Source organism: Osmia bicornis, chromosome 10 (assembly GCF_907164935.1).
Source record: "Osmia bicornis bicornis chromosome 10, iOsmBic2.1, whole genome shotgun sequence".
NCBI lineage: Eukaryota > Metazoa > Arthropoda > Insecta > Hymenoptera > Megachilidae > Osmia > Osmia bicornis.
The window spans coordinates 9203943-9224119 of record NC_060225.1 but is presented as its reverse complement, the minus strand read 5'-3'; the positions used below and the strand labels follow the sequence as shown (position 1 = coordinate 9224119).

The following is a 20177-nucleotide window of genomic DNA, read 5'->3' as shown; positions in this document are numbered from 1 at the left end:
TAGACTGTGATAAACAAAAAGACTTTCATTTGTAATATTGTTCCTGGTTTGAAGATTGACTATGTATCACAATGTTATAGCAAAAGCTTAATTTCTGCAAAATTCTTTCTCTTCATGATTAGTTACAAAAATATTTATAAACATCATTTATAATATACTTATAACTCATCAAGTAAATTAATTTTTGATACCCAAATTGAAATGATATTTGTAAACTGCAATTGTATCATATAATGACATATTAAAAGTAAAGAAAAACTTGAATATTTAATAAAATACATACGGTATAATTGTAAAGTTTGTTGTGCCGCGGCGCATGCGTTACAATTTCGCATCTTTTCCTCGTGAAACCATTCGAAAGAATCTGTGTTTTGTACGTTTAGATTTTTTACAAACTGAACTGTTTAAAAATGCACGTTAATTGATGGTAATAACTTCTGTGAATAAAAAGAATAATTATAAAGAAAAAAAATGGTGTTGAATGATTGTCCGGACTCGGACATAATTGGTTGTGGATTCAGTGCGTTTAAGGAAATTGATGAAGTGATCGCTTTGATTTCGGAATTGAAGAAAGCTGATCTATCTTCGAGTCTTGTTGAAAAAAATCGAGATCGTTTCAACTTTATCTTGTCGCAGTATCAGGATCAAAGGCAATTACTGGATCCACATTTAGATGACATTCTACAACCACTGATTGGTATCATCAAAGATGAAAATTCTACAGAGAGCATGCAGCATAATGCCTTCAAATATATTTTTGTTGTTATGTCAGTCAAGACGTACAAAAACATTGTTACGTATCTCCCACACGAGGTATACTAATCCTTCTATCTTATAACTTCATCGATAATAACATTTCAGTTTTTAAATAATTGATTTAATTCAATATAGGTGACAGATCTCCTTCCTGTTTTGCGGATGCTGGAAAAGCAAGATATAAATGATGTAGAAACATGGGAAACTCGTTATGTACTTCTGATTTGGCTTTCTATCATTTCAAAGATACCGTTTCCACTATCACGTTTGGAAGTCTCTGATGTGACATTAGAAGAATCAATAATAGTCAGAATTATAAAGATATGTAAACTATTTTGCTTGTCAAAGGATGCTTGTGCAGTAGCTGCAGTTTTCTTAATTGCCAATTTCTTAACAAGATCAGACGTTAAAAACGTATATTTGGGAGAAATGATAATTTGGAGTTTACAGTGCGTGGAAGATGACCCCTTAAGACACGGTCCTTTAGCCGTTATAGCGGCGATATTAAAACACAACGCAAGAGAAGACGTTAAACCGCACATCCAAATAATTTTAGACAAAGTTTTACAGTTCCATTTGAACGATAATCCCGCCGATCTCATTCGGAAGTTCGGTATAAAGATCGTACAAAGAATTGGTTTGGTATTATTAGGAACAAAATTAGCTTCATGGAGATATCAGAAAGCTAGTAGACCAATATCCTTGCTACCAAATGCTAAAAATAGTAACACTATAGAAAGCATAGAAGAAGCTAAAAATATTCCGTTTTATCACGACGATCAGGATATTCCACCGGCGATAGAAGATATTATCGAGCAACTTATACAAGGGCTCAGAGATAAAGTAATTACAATACGATGGTCTGCTGCGAAAGGAATTGGTAGAATAACAGCAAGATTACCAATAGATTTAGCAGACGAAGTAGTAGGATTTGTATTAAACCTTTTCTCTGGTCGAGAGTCTGATTCTGCCTGGCATGGTGGTTGTTTAGCATTAGCAGAATTAGGACGGCGGGGACTTCTTTTGCCTCATCGATTAAAGGATGTGATACCAGTTGTTGTTCAGGCATTGGTATTCGATGAACCACGTGCTTATGGATCAATTGGATACTTGATCAGAGATGCTGCCTGTTACGTTTGTTGGTCATTCGCAAGGGCATACGATTCTGATATTTTTCAACCCTACGTAAAAGAGATTGCAGCTATGTTATTAGTTGTTACTTGTTTCGATAGAGAAATTAATTGTAGAAGAGCCGCCTCTGCGGCGTTTCAAGAGAATGTGGGTAGACAGGGAAACTTTCCCCATGGAATAGAAATACTTACTATTGCTGATTATTTCGAAGTTGGTGTTAGAAATCATGCATACTTAAAGATTAGTACGCAAATTGCACAGTATGAAGAATATACAAAACCTCTGATCGATCATTTAGTCACAAGAAAAGTAACTCATTGGGATACAGCGCTTAGAGAACTTTCAGCCAAGGCTCTATTTAATTTAACCCCTATAGATCCAAATTACATTAAAGATACAGTTTTACCAAACTTATTAGATATGTTAAATTCTATCGACTTAAATATCAGACACGGTGCGGTATTGGCTATTGCAGAAATATTGGAAGCATTGCACAATTGTTTTAATGACAATATTGAAAATATCATTGGGGCGTCAGCGGTAGAAAATATAAGAAATATAGTGAGCACTTTTAGAAAAAGAGGACAATTCAAAGGTCTTGGAGGAGAATTAATGAAGCAAGCTTGTGCTGTACTTATAAAGAAATGCTCTATCGTTCATTTTCCAATATCCAGGGAAATGATTTGTAAGTTAATTATTACTAATAGATTTTTTTATCATTGTATTTGTATTATGTATTTGCTATAACTTTTGCAGATGACTGGCAGGATCTTCTAGAAGAATGTTTGAGCCATGAAGTATCTACGGTAAAAATAAAAGCTGCCGAAACCCATACAGAATTTTTTCGAAAATATTATGCCAATCTAGATAGCGAAGACCGTAATGCTGTAATTAATCGTTATCTCGATAATTTGCAATCAAACAATCAGTTGGTTCGAATTGGTTTTGCACAGGCCATTGGTAATACACAAAATATTCGGATCCTAAAACGACTCGATACTACTTTCATTAATCTTTTTTAGGATATTTTCCTTTATTCATACTTTGTGAAAGAGTAAAAGATATAATAGAGGCTCTGATTAAGTGTATTGAAATATCAACGAGTACTTTGAAATGGGCAGAAAGTAGAAAAGAAGCTATCCATGCTTTGATAATGGTCTGTCAAACTTTAGGAGTTAAAGAAGCAGGTTTGTTTCTTATTTTTGGAAAAAAATTTTAATTTATATTTCATTTAGAATGATCAAGATTTGTATACTTTTTAGATAAGTGGCAAGCATTCGTACCCGACTTGTATCGTTGTTATTTGTTAGCATTGAAGGAGTATACAATAGATAGTCGTGGAGATATAGGAGCTTGGGTACGAGAAGCAGCTATGAACGGCTTACATGTAAAGATACCTACTTTATTATCAATTATATTGAATTTATCAATGTAAATATCTAAATGAATGTTCTTTAAATAATTTCAGATGCTAACGAATTTAGTGTCACAAGCAAAGCTAGTCTCAGTATTAAACGAGGAGCTAATGGCAAATATTATTGGAGGAATTGCACAGCAAGCTGTTGAAAGAATTGATGGAATTCGAGCACAAGCTGGAATTGTTTTCAGTGCGCTTATTCACAGTGATCCTCCTCTACCGAACATTCCGTATCACGAGGAATTAAAAACTATTTTCCCTTATGACGAGTGTAAAGAAAGTATGGAATGGCGAATGGAATCTGCTACTTTTCCACGATTTATTAAGATGTTATCTTATCCTCCGTACACGATGAACCTCTTACGAGGAATTGTATTTAGTGTCGGAGGCTTAAGTGAATCTTTGGTAATCATCCTTATCGTACAAGCGATTAAATATTTTATATTTTAATGTAAAATTTACGATACTCTTTTGTTTAGGTTAAACATTCTAGCGTTTCTTTATTTTCTTATTTACAAGAAATAGATGAATTAGGCCTGACAAATTTATGTTATAAGATTTTACAAATTTTTGAAGAAAGCCACAAAAATGAAAGAATGATTACGTCCATGCTGGCCTTTTTGGATCGTTTACTTAGTTCCGGATGTATACAAATTGTTCTTGATGATTCTAAGAATGGAATTGCGGAACGAATTTTAATACTACTTAAGGTTGAAATTAAAAATACAAGCAATACCAAGTTGGTAATCAGCAGTATAAATGTTTTTTGTCAGCTTTTGCAGGTATATTTTGATATTAAATATCACAAAAATAACAACATATTTTTAGGATAACTGGGCAATTTCTTGTTTCTAGATACATGGACCAGTAGCGAAGAGAGCATTTTGCCAACTGAGCATCTTTCTTTGTCATAAGTACAGGTGCATACGAAAGGTTGCTGCTACAAAAACCTACGAAGCTTTAACTCTATACGGAGAAGAAATGGACCTTTCGGAAGAGGACTTAACTAAACTTTTGACTAAATTAAATGTTACCGATTGGGAACAACCGGTATCCGAACTTCGATCAATCAGGAATGATCTTTGTGATTTAATGAAAGTACCTGCTCCTATTGTGCAAACTAAACTAACGAACTGAACTTAATTATACATTAGGATTTCATTTCACTAAATTGGTAAGTGAAAAATAGAAAACTTCTTCTCTTATGATATTATGATTATTATATATAATTCTTTCAAAATATAAAAAATATATAAAATTAAATGCAAAGAATTTCAAGAGTATTATTACTCAACGAAAATTACTTAAGTACCAGTAACTTAGCAGTCATTATTGTTATACAATTGCAGTTTTTCTTTTTCGAAATTGCCCATATTAATTGTCAAATTATTTTGTAAATAATAAGTTAATAATTTTGCACTACACTTTTCTAAAATCCATTGCTTTACCCACCAATTATTATGATCAATTTTATTTGTTAACGGGTTTATTGGCAGTGGACATTCATAATGTTCCTTGTTAACAAATTTCGTTTTCCTTGATTTTTCTAACTTTTCGCAAATAAAACATTCGAATTCTTCGACGTAATTTCCAAATTCATTTCGAAACCATCTTTTATTCTTTTCTAATGCTTTCTTAAGTCTTTGATTAGGTATTTCATAATTATCAATTAATTTATGTGATAAATATTTATCATATTCAGTTTCATTGGAAGAAAGTTCGTGTAAAAAATTGGCCAAACTTATTGGATCTTTAAATTCCAACATTGAAATTGCAGACATATTATTTGGAAGCCAATCCTAAGAATGTTTAATTTCTTTTTGAGAATGAAAGAAGTCACATTATACGACTTACTCTACTTTAAAAATAAAAATCAACCTATTGATGTATGAAAAAGAATCATTAAAATAACAGTTTAAATGGTAATACCTTAAATGAAGGTGATCCATAATATATAGGTACAGATCCAACAATAAGGGGCCTCCACAATTTTTCCGTGATATAATCCTGACAGACTGCATTTTCAAAAGCTATTGTAAATTTGTAATTGCTGATGAAAGAGAGAAAATCCTCGCTATTTAATGTTTCAAGGTAATTTTCCTTTAGCCTATATTACAGTTATGTGTTATTTGTAGAAATAATATAATTATTACAATTAACATTTGCCAAATCTGTAAAGTATCACCTTGTATCTAATTGAGCATTATTCAAACATACGCCATATGAATCTACGCGTATGTATTTCATTAATTCCGCTACATAAATATCTCTATTACTTGCAGTATCACAGTCGGATTGTATGTAAAGCAATGGTGCAAGGTTTTTCGTATGCATTAATTTAGTCTTTTCTTGCGTTGTAACAAAGTATTTTTTACCTGAAATATAAAAGTAATAAGTTAATTCAAGTTGAAAAAACATGAAAAATGTATAATGCAATGTAAATGTTTCGATTTACTGTATTTATCTACTTAATAATTCTGTAATTCCAGGTAGATCTATGAGTGTCAGAGGTACATCGCTAAATCTGCTAAATGTTGAAGAGTATGTAAAAAGATTTAAAGCTTCCTGATGAACTAGGATTGGGTTGTTTCTTGGAGATTCTTCGTGAAGTAAACCCCAGGGAACTTGGTCAGATTTCCATGTTGGTAAATCGTTAATTTGAAAAGCACTACCATAAAAAAGAATACTCTGAAAATTAAGATACGTATTAAATATAGATTTACAACGAATATTTGTTATTTAATACTTGAGACCAGATTACATTTATCTTTTGATGATACTGAAATGATCTATTGTTGGTAAAATAACATTGATAATGTCCACAATCTCTAAGTTTTCCATCAGTTCCAAAAGGAGTCCACCATAAAATTATAGGTACTTCTCCTGAAAAAAAAATATACATATGTATAAAAATATGAAAGAAATGTTAATATTTTTCTAATTTTTATATCATTACTTTACACACGTTTACAAAAATATTGAAAATTTAATGTATTCTATATACCTGAATAATATAATTTGTTATCACCTTCAATTTCAATTGAATACATCTGTAAATTATTTTGTTTATTTTCAAAATCATAAACTTTATTGATTAATAATGATATTACTGCTAAGTTAACGTTTAATACTTTTATAAACAATTGTGAATTACAAAATTTTTTTATGTTTATTGCTTACTTAACAGTTACTATAATGATAAGCATTTACTGTATTAATATTTTACTTCGTTAATTAAAAAATTGTATTTATAATGAAGATATTAATAAAACTTGTATTATATTAATGTCTTTCAGTATTTTTATAAAAATATATAGATATGTCAATATTTAATAGATTATACTAGGAGAATGCATCTGTTGTAAATTATTCTAAAATATTTTGCTGTGTTAGATATCTAGCTAATATACCTGATAAATTATTATACTTAATGTGACAGCAACAATTGTCATAAGCATAAAATACATTTTTTTGTGAGAGTATAACATTTTATATTTTAACTATTACTTTTGAAATTCAATAAAATATAATATTAAACTACTCTTTACATCATTTTAATCTCTTAAAAAAAAAACTGCTTTATAAATCAATAATACATCAAACGGCCATAGCTAAGTTTCAGGTTAAGTGTCAAACGTCATCTGCTTCCTGCAAGCATCCTTCATTTAAAATCTGACATTCAAAATCTATGAATTTTGAAGTTAATTAATTTAAAAAAAGGAGTAATAATTGTACTATGACTGGAAACTTTATATGCATAGAGCTTATTCGAAATAATATATTTTATAAAAGATCACGTGAGCGTGAATAAGACGGACATGAAGCGGATTATGGGAGAGTTGGTCCCGCATCTCGTCCGTTTCCTGCCCACTTCCTGTCCACTCTCCGTTCATCCGCTTCACGATCATATCGCGAGCCCCACTTATCCGCTTTAAAATTATTTAATTAAAACACTATTAATTACAATTGTTTAAAATACGTGAAGAAATTGTAGTGAAGACTATTAGTACAATTTAACTCCACTTAATTATATCTATAAATGTTATATATAAAGAACTTTCTATCGTGTATATTATCAATTTTGAAATAATAATTAGTATAGAATACAGTAAATAGATATAAAGTAGAATATCTCCTTTTTTTTTAACATACACCTTACATGAAAGGTGCACAGATTTTCTACAAATGATTGTAATATCCGTATAACTCATACGCAGGTGTATGTACGCGTGAACGCACATAAAACTTTCTAAGAATTTGTAAAGGCAAGTCGGTCATGGTTACGATCACGGTTGCAATCAGGATTACGATCACAGTCATGGTTACAGTCACGCTTCTGACTTTTCTTTGGCGGTCAACGAACTCTTTCTTCTCTTTTTCTACATTTATTCTTCTTTTCCTTCCATCGGTAACAGTTTCTTTAACGACGTTGCTCGATGCATCTAGGCTATCGCAAAAACACCTTTCTTCTATAACAAATGTACTACTTAGTAAAATTAATGAATTTTTTGCTTTATTTTACGATAGCCTAGTTATAATTACGCGCTAGTAAATTTATTTTCATTAATATACACGATAATTCGTGCTATTTAATTAATGATAATCTACATAATATTGATACTCTTATACCGAAATTTAATTGTAAATAGAAGGAAAGAAATTTAAAGCTGTTCTGCGTCCGCGATTTGCGAAGAAAATCAAATTAGTGGTAGCTTCTTGTTAGACACGCTCCAAAGTCTTACAATTAGTCTTCCTATACGAAATCGGATTAAATTTTAAGTATCACACTGATCTAAATAAAGTTTTCAATAATTAAATGTTTTAATCAATGATCGTAGAAACTTTATCCTTTTAGTTCTTCCAGGTAGAAATATAAAAATTGTTATAAGTTTATAATAATGCAAATTTACAGCTAAGCAAATATTTCAAATTCGTGTTACTTGGAACGAAGCTTCACGGAATTAATAGAATCTTTTGTTCTAGAAAAAGAATAAAAATGCTACGTTAGGATTAAAGGGACTACGGTTACAGAGCAAGATATCTTTTTACAAAAAATTTGTTTGAAAATCGTCTTTCTTGGAATGCTGCGCTCATATTGCAGACATCGCTCACATGAAAATATATATTTTGTATTTAAGGATCCGGTAATCGTAATATTTTGCAAGAAAAATTTATACGATTCGGAACAAAGCACGTACCGTTTACTATTTTAAATTAACGAACTCTAAAATGCTCTTAAAAAGGTAATTATCATCGCGAAAGTTTATATCGCAACATAAAGAGGACGAAATAACTGTATACCGTTTAACTGTATCTAAGAGGATTAAATTGCTAATTACGTAAATATGTATATCTTTCACAAAATAAAAAGATATTTTAAACTTGCTACTATAACGAAATAATATATTTTTTTTTAAATACGTTGCATTGTAAACTTTACAAATATACATAGTAACCTAATCATAAGTATAATTTTTCTAACATACTTATACATGAGCTGTCTGTATAATGCAAAAGTTAATTTATAGAACAAAACAATAAATAATACCTAAAATTAAAAAATGGTGACATTGCTATTGGGAAAACGGTGATCACAAAAGTAGGGTCGTCGATCTACAGTTCACGGTCCTTCAGAAAGCCGACAGTTCGATGTATGCTTGTTCCCCACCTTTTCCTCTTTCTGTATCCCCTATCATTCACGACCCCCTTATTAAAACAGCGCACGCGCGATATTCTGGCAGAATTCCACAGTGCCGTATGAAATTAAAGATGTATCTGTTAGATTTACCTAATTTATCGTACACGAAATTCTAACTAACAAACAGTAACCAACATATTTTATTGTATTTTTTATAATTCCATTCGAGCAATTTCGATTATTTTTTACAACCTGATTATTAAGAATCAACTGTGGTGATAAATACTTACAGAGAAAATCCTGTAACATCTCCTACAATGCTACAATTCTATAGACAGTCCTGAATTCTATGGTGGAATCAGATGCTGCGCATGCGTTGGAAATCCTGCGGGATCTTAACACAGTCGGAGAAGAACAAGCGAGTTAAGTCAGTTGCTGGGTATATCTGTGTTGTGACGAATATAATTCGCCGTTCGTGACTTGTACTTCTCTTGCGTACTTTTCTCTCTTACTTTTTCAGTGTTATTCTACAACAGGTATAGATCTATACGTATATCTTCTTTTTATTCGACAAGTTTATTTATAGACCTACTTAGCAACAAAAGAATAACGCCTCTTAAAAAATTGTTATTATATTGTCCCTAGTAGGTATACACACGTATAATTATTTATTTTCCTATTTATTTATTCATTCATTGAACTTATAGATTTTAACTGTACTTATCTAAACTCGCACAATTGTTTTTCATTCATCAGGCGCTGTCACTAGATTAACGGAAATTATCTGCACACCCTCGGAGAAAAGGCCGATGTATTACTATTTATTGTTTAGTTATCTTTGTTGAAGATGCCCATTCGTTTTCTAATGTTTTTCCATTTAAACCACCTACGATGACATACCTAGAAATTTTAATATTAAAAACTGAAATATTATCTAAATCTTCGAACAGTTACTGTCGCTTAGATTCTAAGTTTTTTTTATTTCATATTTATATATTTTCAATTTTCTATGTTTCCGATTCCTATATTATCATTTGTCAATATAAATTGAAAATGAATTAAAGATACCCCGATTTGAACAAATGAAGCTTCACTCATTGTTCTGCCTTTCTTATCATATTATTGATTTTATGTTTACTGTTTAATGAATAAGTTTTGAATTTCGTGTCCTTTTTTTCCGTAAACATTTTAATTTTTATTTATATCGTTTCTGACAAGTGTAAATAGTTAAATATTCTAAATATTTGGACATTTTTATTAATAAAACAGCTCATGCGTTTAAAAGGATTTTAAAATTAGAATAAGGAATAAACGTACGATTTCTAAGTAGAAAACAAATCATATGTACTTTGCTTTGCAATTAATAAAGACAAATGTAGTATTCTAATACGAATAAAAAAAATATATACTTATAAAGGACGAAATAGTCCTTTTAACGTGTTCCCGTTGGAGAAGTTGGCCCCACCCAGGCGGAAGCCACGTAGAAATGAGTCATCAAGTCGAGGGTTGAAAATAAAATATCTTGGAGAAAAAAAAAAATTTCAGGACAAAAGTAGGGGTGTTCGAAATTAAGAAGCGCGTTATCTACATACAAGTACTTTTCCGGTTAGGTCAGACATGTATGTTCGTAGAAGGCGTTTCGAAGCACAACTGTCATTATAAACATTTCTTCGATGCACTATAATTAAATATAGACGAAAAGTTATTTAAAATAAAAATTGTTCTTTTAATTTAAAACAATAAATTTCTTATACATACCCTCACGATCAACTATCCGGAGATGATTATATTCATTCCAATTGAATTATTTATTGCAGAAGCAAATCCGTGGAACTTTTGCGGCACCTATTTCTAAATTATCCGTTAATCAAACCAACTAAATGATGCAGGCTAACGGATCTGAAAATATTGGTTCAGAAAATACGAACGAGAAAACGGGATGGACGGTAATTATGAATTATTTCAAAATCATTTATATGAAATATTGTTAATCATAAGAAAAGTTAACTTTATCCGGTAATTACTTTTAGGTCGGATTGATAAATGGAAAATTTAAGTACCTTACAGCTGAAACTTTTGGATTTAAAATAAATGCAAATGGCTCAAGTTTGAAGAAAAAACAATTATGGACTTTGGAAGGTAGCGAACAACAAGTTTACCTTAGATCTCATTTGGATCGCTATTTGGCAGTGGATCAGTTTGGAAATGTTACCTGCGAAGCAGAGGATCCTAGTGATCCTGGCTGTGCTTTTCAAATTCAGCTAGCTTCTGATGGTATCTAATAATATTTCCTGTTTATATTAATAAGTAATAGAAGAAATATCATTAACAAGAATTACTTTTCTGTTTTAAATTAGGAAGTGGAAGATGGGCTTTGAAAAACATTCAGAGGGGATATTTCCTGGGTTCTAGTCAAGATGAGCTTAAATGTACAGCCAAAGCTCCGGGTGAACCTGAATACTGGCTGGTGCATCTTGCTGCTAGACCGCAAGTAAGTAACATTTTATGTATCAAGAAATGAAAGATTCAAAACTACTTACTATTATGATAAAAATACAAATGTAAAATTTACAGGTAAATCTGAAATCTGCTGGAAGAAAACGTTTCGCTCATTTAAGTGCGACGCAGGATGAAATCCATGTAGATGCACCAGTTCCTTGGGGAGAAGATACACTTTTCACGTTAGAATTTCGTCCTGCTTCGATAGAGGATGATGGTCAAGAACATTCTAAATTCGAGGGTGGTCATTATGCTCTTCATACTTGTAATAATAAATATCTTGCGCGTGATGGAAAACTCTTAGATACCTGTACAAGAGACTGCCTTTATGCGGCCGAATTTCATGCTGGATTACTTGCGCTCAGGTTGGTTCTATCGATACTTCTTTTATTATTTCTTTTTATTATACTCTTCAGATAATCTTCTAATAATAAAACTAATATAATGAATTAAAGAGATCTATATGGAGCGTACTTGGCACCCATTGGAAGTAAAGCTGTTCTAAAATCAAGATCAACGACAGTAACGAGAGATGAATTATTCTCTTTGGAAGAATCACTACCGCAGGCTTCTTTTGTTGCTGCCTTGAATCAACGATACGTATCTGTAAAACAAGGTATTTCATATTTAAATAAGTTATAGTTACTTTGATTATTGCTTTGTCTTTTAATGAAATAATTTTCTAAAATTTTAACTTTTCATTTATAACTTTCAATTCGTTAAAGTTTGAAATAATGTTAAAAGCCTCTATAGATAGCATCAGCATCCATTGTGGTTCTAGGAGTTGATGTGACAGCTAATCAAGACGAGATATCCGGCCATGAAACTTTCCAACTTGAATTTGACCGTGTAACTAAACGGTGGTATATACGTACCATGCAAGATCGCTACTGGAGTCTCGAAGCTGGGGGAGGAATCCAGGCATCAGAGCACAAACGTTCTTCCAACGCTTTATTTGATTTAATCTGGCAATCAGAAGACGGTACGGTAGCTCTACGTGCTAACAATGGAAAATTCTTAGCAACCAAGCGTTCTGGACATCTCTATGCTAATGCGGATTCTGTAAATGGACTGGACTCGGATGTTAGCAAATATTATTTTTATTTAATGAACAGACCTGTTTTAGTTTTACGTTGTGAACAGGGATTCGTAGGACCTAAAAGTTCATCTAGTCCAAAATTAGAATGCAATAAGGCTATCTATGAGACTATCAGAGTAGAAAGATGTGAACGCGGAGTTGTTAGATTTAAAGGTACAGTATTTTAAATATATACCTATATACCTTAAATCGCTTACTTTACAAGCTTTGCTCGTTTCAGGTCAGAATAACAAGTACTGGCATGCGGACAGCGAAGGAGTAACCGTGGATTCTGATATACCTTCTGATGGTTTTTATCTGGAATTACGAGAACCTTCTCGTATTTGTATTAAACACATCGATGGGCGATACCTTACTGCAGGAAAGAATGGAGCATTACGTCTTGGGGAAACAGATTATGAATCTGCTACAAAATGGGAATTTTAATCAACCAAACGATCATACATAATCTATGTTCTTTTGAAACTGTTTTTACATATTTATTTCAAGGATTGATATTTAATAGATACTATATTCGAATTTAAAAACAAAAGTTAAATACATAGCTTATGTACTACTTTGTTCTTAACTTAAGTTTTATCTTTTTTCGTATACATTCTATTTCACGCTCAAATGGGAAAGGAATGAATTAAACGATAATGATAAAATATAATACGTGTATCGGGTTGAAGTTTCAAAAGAACATAGCTAAGATTTACTGCCCTTTTTATAGCTTCAATGTAATCTAATATGATATTTACAAGTATGGGAAAAGCTCGTATCAAGTACTTAATTAGGAGTACGCTGTGGAATTAATTTTATACGTCTAACTGTAACTTCCTCCATTTATAAAATATCGTATAAGACTGATCACTCACATGTTTACAGAGTAATTAACGATTACATCATTTTTTTTTAATAATTTAATGAAATATTTAATAATGATTTATTATTTTTACAGATAAAGTAACTGAAGAATTTTTTGACCAGAAAATTGAGATTTATTCCGTTGACTCAATTTTTTCTTTGGAATATTATTTATTTTTCAAGTTAACTAAAACACTTAACCGATTGGTAATTTTAAACGCAAAAATACTAATATTATATTTTTCACTTCTTTTTGTTGTTGAAGTTTTGTAATAATTAAAATTGATAACATCAGCTGTTAAGAGTCATTATCAATTTTGTAAATAATTATTTTAGATACTTCATGATTTTCTATAATCTCTAATTAAGATATTTTATTAATTGTGTTAATCGTATAAAAAACGAAGTATAAGAAAATAATAATTTAACCAATCGTTTAAGTGTTTAAAAAGAATTTAGCTTTCTAGTCTTCGCATTAATATTAGTATTAATACTTGAATTTCTGTGAAACACTACATACACTAGACAGCATATTTCATGGTATGTCAATAAGTAACATAGGTTTTCAGTCGATAAAAGTAATCATTCCATACAATAAATACATTTGTTTTTTACTCAGACATATACTAACATAAACGCACAAATGTGTAATTAGTGTAAACCTGCTATCTAGTGTATATGCCTCTAAAAAAAAGAATAATTGACGCAATAATCGAATCAGTCTATGTAATTTGAGACCACGCTTTTTCTATGTAAGAATTTTACATTCCGTGAGCTGTGCAATGGTCGAAACATTCTTACAGGTATTTTTCCGAAAAAGAAAACTACATCGGAACCCGCTCAAAGAAAGAAAAAAAAAATTGAAAGCACACATTTTATACTGTTTGATACCAATTTTATCAGCATGTAATCTATCAATTAGCTTGTAAGATTTTTCTCTTTTTTGTCGAGTTTCAATATGTTTTACGTATATTGAAATTTCAAATTCGACACAAAGAGAAAAATTATTTTTTGATATGCCTTTTATCCTTTTATACAACACTTTGTTATCTGCTCTCTATTTTTTATACATAAATGAAATTAATATTAAGATCGTTATTTCAACGAAATTATCTGTAATTTATGTTATTTATCATACTGAGGAAAGCGGGATAAACTAAGCGCATTACATAAACAATAAATTCTGCTATTAAAAACATATCTGGAGTAAAATTTGTCTGATATTATCATCCTTTTTTTTTTTTTAATTATTTATTCATACTAAAATAATTGCAAATTTATACCACCTTGAAGTATGTAGATCTAACGAAGAGAAGAGTCATTAACTGTCAATTACTTTATTATACGCATTGAACATCACTTTCAAACATGGATAGAAAAGAGGTAATAATGGTAACTGTGGTAATTTCACCTCCATATAATCGTAAGCAAGTCCAACATTTGCTTCTTCCTTTGGAAGTGCTGGAATTTTTGAATAACGTTGACTAAAATGCGTTAACAGAGTGAATTTTGCATTCATATATTTTCCAGCTTTTATTGCTTCGGATGTTGTTGAATGTAATTTACGTTTGGCCATGCTTTCACGACCATCATCCATTGTCGCTTCATGAATTAATAAATCACAATTTTCACCTAATTTTATCAAATTTGGACAAAACATCGTATCACCGCTGAAACAAAAATATTCAATTGAAAGAATACTTTTTACCTCAGGTACACTTATTTCTTAAACAATTCTATCTCACCTATAAACAATCTTTTTATTATCCTTAAGGGTAATAGAAATACCAAAAGCGTGTTTGCAATGATTTACAAAAATAGTATCAATTTTTGAAACATTCATTACATTATACAGTAATGATTCAGAAGAAACAGCCAACTGATGAGCGTTTAAATATAAATCATAATTGTTGATTATGATGTACTGCTGTGAAATAGATTCAAATCGTTGGTTATAGAAATTCAACCATGGTATTATGTAAGTCGGCACTAATAAATATAATTTCTCATCTGTGATCTGTTTTCTTCTGTCCAATAAGCCAATGAGACCTAAATGATGATCCGCGTGCATATGAGACACATAAACTGCCTGCAAAGAAAAATTTATATGAAATGATAATTATAGTGGAAATTTTGTTTATTTCTTATTTACCTTGATAGTACGTAAAATATTGTCACTTTCGGAAAATCCATAAAACCTAATTATCTGACCAAGGGTGCCTTCTCCACAATCTAACAAGATACTAGTATTTTCATCGATTCTTAAGAGAATGCCACTTGTATTTCTAACTTTGCTCGGTACGCTACAACCAGTACCTAACATTACAATTCGAGGATAGCTAGAAATATTAGTTAAATTAAGCTCTTCTGTTTTTTTCTCAATATTAGCCCTCACTTCTTTCAACGTGTTTTCAAGCTCATCAATCTTAAGAACTTCTTCAATATATGATTCTTCTGCCTGATAAATATCATTATTAGTTAGAGGTGTAAAGTCTGGCCGTATTTTAAATACTTGTATTGCTCTGGCTCGATAAATAGAATCCTTTTGAGTCTGAAATGAAATATTTTGTTAACTATATTAATCGACTTGATACTTTTTTCTTGCTGAATACTTTACCTCTTTATCTTTTCTAAAGCAATCCTTGCTCAATAGTGGAAATATTTCAGGATGCAACATATGCAATAGATATTGATTCTTATGAACAGCTTCGCTGCCCATACAAGAATTTTCATCATTTAAAATGACATGTTGCGTCTGCGACGAAAATTTTTCTATCCAATTTTGATATCGTTGATCATTCAAGATCTTTTCAGGAGTGAAATGAAATACAGAAAAGGCTATGTGATTTTCTTCTGCTAATGCCTGTTGCTGATGTTTTAAAAAAGCAGGATGATTTACTAAAGAATCTATGTACTCTTCGTCGGGACACTCTACAACTAAAAAAATCAGATTCATATACATAGTAAAACTTTAAATTTCATTTAAAAATGAAATTTAAAAATAAACATTTTTAGAAATACCCATAAAAGTGAGTTTGGGACCATCTGGTGCAGAAACATCTTTACTATAAACAACAGATCCATCTTCTTTAGTAACGTTTTTACCAGACTTTAGTAGATTCCGAATTGGACCATTTTCTATACCAAGTTGAAGACATTTATCTATCAACAATTTTCCACGTTTTGGGTGAATTTCACAAATATAACATATTATTTTTGGAGTGCCTTTGATCTTTTTCTCTCCATTTTTTACACTGTTTGCAGGTCTTTTACCATTTTCATTTGTATCATATTCGTTTTCATCCGATACATTTTTCTCAGTATTTTTTGTTAAGGGAACATACCGGACTGTCATCATATGATCTTTAAATGGTTCTGACTCATTGACAGAAGGATAAGTAATTTTGAGTCGTGGTAAGTTTATAAATGATTGAACTGTATGTACAAGATTTTCTATTCCTTCAGGGCTATGAATACATAAATTGGTTGTACCATTATCTTGTGCAGTTAGCATTAAACCTGGGAGTCCCCCAACATTTCTCCAACTAAGATTTGTTATAAATATATGATCTATTTTAGATAGTTTACAACGATGTTCTTGGCATAGCCGCTGAGTTCCTTCACCACAATTGAACAGATAATGAACTTGATCGGTTGTAAAAAACATAAAAGCTGGGATTCCAGGTGCTCCACTTCCAACAACCTGTTTTTGAAATATTTAGTTGTAATAAGATAATTTATTTCATTAATCTGGCAGTGCACACATTAATTTCTGGTAAATGTAAAAAGTCATAATATAAAAAATACTAACAACATATACTGAGGTTAGAACTAATTGTTTATTGGATTCTCATCTATACACTGCCAGGTTAAATCCAATCTATCATTTCTTTATCAAATATTTATGTTATTTATAAAGATTTTAATTACCTGTAACTTTGCAGAATTATTGAAAGTGGTAAGCAGTTTAAGCTGTTTCTTTTGTTTCATTATCAATCTTTTATACAATTCAGTTATGTTCTTTGATTTTTTTTTTAATTCAGTCTGTGTATGTGTATTTCGTACAAAGTATTTGTAAAAATACTTAGTCAATTGAAACATTACTAAATGATTATTAATACGATTATTATCTACAATAATTATTATGCTTGTATTTCATCATTTCATTTCAATAGCTATAAGTTGATTGCAATAGATATTTTTGTAATCATTTAACAATTAAACAGAATGTTATAACTGTAATAATAAATATACTGCAACAGTTACAAATTATTCTTTTGTTATTTTACATTTGCATCATTTTTCATTTATAACCTCATTATCTGCAGACTTCTGTAAATAAAAACGCATAAATATGTACATTTTTGTTAATGGTTTCAAAATTTATTTTTCTAAGAATAATTGATTATTATTATTATAAAATAAAGACCCAAAACTAAAGGTATAATCACCGTTTACATATAAACACGTGTTATTGAACGGACCATGCTTGATATGTACACACATATATACATATTATACATACATATATCGTCTCTTTCACAGTGTTCTACTCTTCTATATAAACGAGATCAAAAACCCCCCATTTCTAATACATATCACATCCCCTTTTTTATTCCAACGGTCATTATGTACAGTGGATCACAAAATTATTCGTTCACCGTTTAAAACAGAATACCTCGTTTAAAATTCGACCAAATGACTTGAGGCTTTTTCAGAAGCTATAAAAATTAATTGCTGCTTTAAAAAATTACAGTTTGTCGAAATCGTGAAAAGAAATAGCGAAAGAATAGCGAAGAACGAATTAGTCACGTTCTTAGATGAAAAGTCGCGATTTTCGCAAATTTTAATTACTTGTAACTTCTAAGTGCATTGACCGATCTCGATGAAATTTTCAGTATACACATAACACACTTCATTCAAGTCATTTGATCCAATTTTAAATGAGATATTCTGTTTTAAATACGATGAACGAATAATTTTGTAATCCACTGTACATGGTAGACAAAATATACAAATACAGAACGTGTGATGAGAAAGAAGCATTACGATATTCATTTTAATACCACGAGTACCTACAGCAATATTACAATGAAAGTTCCAATTAAATTGTTTTTACATATGCATATATATAGGATGATTCCATAAACAATAAAAGATTGTTTTCCCGTTTGTTAATACCTAATAAACGAATTGTTTCTCTCTCTCTTCCTCCATTTCCGGGCATTCTTGAAGAGAACGCAATAAAAACACATATCTGCAAAAACATAAATCTTCATAGCCTGTCTTAAGAAATTTAACATGAAAAAAATGTAAATAAATCTATGTGGCTTAACTTAGGAATGTTAACAAAAAACGTAAATCCTACGTTTCGTGTCCGTTAAATTTTAATTTGGGTACGCCTTCAGCAGATGTCGTTTCGATCACTCGGAAGACGCCATATGCTATGGGAGTGAAAATGATGTTTTCTTTTGTACGATTTATTAACAATTAGATATGTAATTAATAGTTTTAATATATTTTTAAATTCTTCTTAAATTTTAAATTAATATTTGCTAGGTAAATTATTTAATATCAACTGCAACAATAAATGATCAATATTGAATTGTATTCAGCCAATCCCGTGGCAGCATGGCAGCTAACGAACTCTATATAAGGAACCGCTTAACGACGCCCTTTCAGTCTAGCTTGAATTCGCGTATTTGGAGAAGTCGAGTCTCGTTGTACTTTTTCTGAGAAAGTCGTTTAATCTTTTTTCAAAATTTATCCGTTTGTTTTCAATTTTACAGTTCTATATTTTCGAATTATATTCAAGCTAGGCTGAGTGTCATTATTTCGTTTCATATGTTCTGGGTGGTTTTTTCCGCGTCTGCCGCGTCATCCGTGTCTTCCGCGATCTGCAATTCGGTTTCATTGTGTTTTCCCGGACGATCGTAAGTCCCCTTTGTTCAGTTTCATTCCTTCTATCTAAGTCGGTAAGGTGAGAATTGTAAGCTTCCTGAATCTGATGCCGAACGAGAACGACCGCCATTTTGTGGTCGCACTTGAGGCGTTGCATTCAGGAAGATACAATTCGTGCCGCGTCTGGAAGTAATCTATTTCAAGGGATTTTTCTCTTGAAATATGGTGATGTCCGTGACGTGCACCTCCATTACATGACCCGATTTACACGACGATCAAACAATATTATTTTGTGGTCTCTAACGGCCTTTTAGAATACGATTCATTTTGGGTCGGGCTGGAGGGGAGATCGTACGCGTGAAATCGGTAACCCATTAGGGACGCTTTGCGATTGCTGATGAACGGAAGCAAAAGAAATAATAGTTTCTTTGCAACGCAAAGAAACGCCATTTCTCCGCTTTGTTTCGTCTGCATCATTCGCAGTAAATAGAATTGAAAAGATATTTTCTTTTCTATTTACAACTTAACCTCTCCTCTGGTATATTCATCGAGACTACGTTATCGGACGAGACAGGCCAATGTAATTGAGTTTGCAAAAACCCGTTGACGGGTGTTGCTTTTAGTTTCGCACGTTTCGTTTCGGGGCGGCTCCTTTCATTTAGGAGTGCGCCATTTTCTGAGCATATGTACGGAAGAAGTGGCACATTTTAGCTCGAATTTTTAGCTTAGGGAGCAACCTGCCTATACGAGACGCTGAAGAATTAGGTTAAGATTTAGATTTAAGGATTTAGCTAGCTTTTAGCTTTAAAAAGAGGATAGGGGATGGTTAGCACTTCTACCTCTTTTTCGGGTAGGTTCGATATTTCCTATACTTTCCGTTCTTGTTGGAA

General features: G+C 31.3%; 4 protein-coding genes and 1 long non-coding RNA gene across 6 annotated transcripts; 2 read left to right on the top strand and 3 right to left on the bottom strand.

Moving 5' to 3' along the window:
* The first annotated feature begins 285 nt into the window (after nucleotides 1–285).
* LOC114874250 (tubulin-specific chaperone D) lies at nucleotides 286–5882 on the top strand. Its single transcript, XM_029183378.2, has 9 exons — nucleotides 286–813; nucleotides 892–2572; nucleotides 2644–2847; nucleotides 2910–3074; nucleotides 3150–3274; nucleotides 3356–3709; nucleotides 3784–4086; nucleotides 4160–4478; nucleotides 5794–5882. The coding sequence occupies exons 1-8, from the start codon at nucleotides 472–474 to the stop codon at nucleotides 4439–4441; spliced, it is 3456 nt and encodes a 1151-aa protein (XP_029039211.2). The 5' UTR covers nucleotides 286–471; the 3' UTR covers nucleotides 4442–4478; nucleotides 5794–5882.
* Nucleotides 4494–7163, bottom strand: LOC114874253 (alpha-(1,3)-fucosyltransferase 10). Its single transcript, XM_029183381.2, has 7 exons — nucleotides 6715–7163; nucleotides 6309–6354; nucleotides 6066–6187; nucleotides 5773–5992; nucleotides 5490–5679; nucleotides 5234–5411; nucleotides 4494–5103 (listed from the first exon to the last, which is right to left on the bottom strand). The coding sequence occupies exons 1-7, from the start codon at nucleotides 6790–6792 to the stop codon at nucleotides 4624–4626; spliced, it is 1314 nt and encodes a 437-aa protein (XP_029039214.1). The 5' UTR covers nucleotides 6793–7163; the 3' UTR covers nucleotides 4494–4623.
* A 2084-nt stretch (nucleotides 7164–9247) lies between these two features.
* On the top strand, nucleotides 9248–14584 carry LOC114874252 (protein singed). The gene is made up of 8 exons (XM_029183380.2): nucleotides 9248–9478; nucleotides 10760–10888; nucleotides 10973–11216; nucleotides 11300–11433; nucleotides 11517–11806; nucleotides 11897–12057; nucleotides 12223–12693; nucleotides 12761–14584. The coding sequence occupies exons 2-8, from the start codon at nucleotides 10823–10825 to the stop codon at nucleotides 12964–12966; spliced, it is 1572 nt and encodes a 523-aa protein (XP_029039213.1). The 5' UTR covers nucleotides 9248–9478; nucleotides 10760–10822; the 3' UTR covers nucleotides 12967–14584.
* On the bottom strand, nucleotides 9700–10769 carry LOC114874256. 2 transcript variants are annotated; one of them, XR_003789079.1, is made up of 4 exons: nucleotides 10701–10769; nucleotides 10535–10620; nucleotides 10352–10463; nucleotides 9700–9842 (listed from the first exon to the last, which is right to left on the bottom strand). It is a non-coding gene; the product is annotated as an uncharacterized LOC114874256 (long non-coding RNA). The 2 variants fall into 2 exon arrangements; XR_006829840.1 differs by having other exon boundaries at nucleotides 10535–10742.
* On the bottom strand, nucleotides 14117–18081 carry LOC114874251 (ribonuclease Z, mitochondrial). The gene is made up of 7 exons (XM_029183379.2): nucleotides 17838–18081; nucleotides 17317–17718; nucleotides 16408–17089; nucleotides 16004–16323; nucleotides 15539–15937; nucleotides 15132–15475; nucleotides 14117–15056 (listed from the first exon to the last, which is right to left on the bottom strand). The coding sequence occupies exons 2-7, from the start codon at nucleotides 17485–17487 to the stop codon at nucleotides 14708–14710; spliced, it is 2265 nt and encodes a 754-aa protein (XP_029039212.1). The 5' UTR covers nucleotides 17488–17718; nucleotides 17838–18081; the 3' UTR covers nucleotides 14117–14707.
* Between the last annotated feature and the right edge of the window lie 2096 nt (nucleotides 18082–20177).

Coding starts and splice junctions, on each gene's coding strand:
- LOC114874251 (XM_029183379.2), bottom strand. CDS start 17,487: ATGTTTCAATTGACTAAGTATTTTTACAAATACTTTGTACGAAATACA. Junction 16,324..16,407: donor TCCCAAACTCACTTTTATGG/GTATTTCTAAAA, acceptor TGATTTTTTTAG/TTGTAGAGTGTCCCGACGAA. Junction 15,057..15,131: donor AATAAAAAGATTGTTTATAG/GTGAGATAGAAT, acceptor TTTTTGTTTCAG/CGGTGATACGATGTTTTGTC.
- LOC114874252 (XM_029183380.2), top strand. CDS start 10,823: ATGATGCAGGCTAACGGATCTGAAAATATTGGTTCAGAAAATACGAAC. Junction 11,217..11,299: donor AATTCAGCTAGCTTCTGATG/GTATCTAATAAT, acceptor GTTTTAAATTAG/GAAGTGGAAGATGGGCTTTG. Junction 11,434..11,516: donor ATCTTGCTGCTAGACCGCAA/GTAAGTAACATT, acceptor TAAAATTTACAG/GTAAATCTGAAATCTGCTGG.
- LOC114874250 (XM_029183378.2), top strand. CDS start 472: ATGGTGTTGAATGATTGTCCGGACTCGGACATAATTGGTTGTGGATTC. Junction 2,573..2,643: donor AATATCCAGGGAAATGATTT/GTAAGTTAATTA, acceptor TAACTTTTGCAG/ATGACTGGCAGGATCTTCTA. Junction 4,087..4,159: donor TTTTTTGTCAGCTTTTGCAG/GTATATTTTGAT, acceptor TCTTGTTTCTAG/ATACATGGACCAGTAGCGAA.
- LOC114874253 (XM_029183381.2), bottom strand. CDS start 6,792: ATGTTATACTCTCACAAAAAAATGTATTTTATGCTTATGACAATTGTT. Junction 6,188..6,308: donor TAACAAATTATATTATTCAG/GTATATAGAATA, acceptor TTTTTTTTTCAG/GAGAAGTACCTATAATTTTA. Junction 5,680..5,772: donor TGGAATTACAGAATTATTAA/GTAGATAAATAC, acceptor TTTATATTTCAG/GTAAAAAATACTTTGTTACA.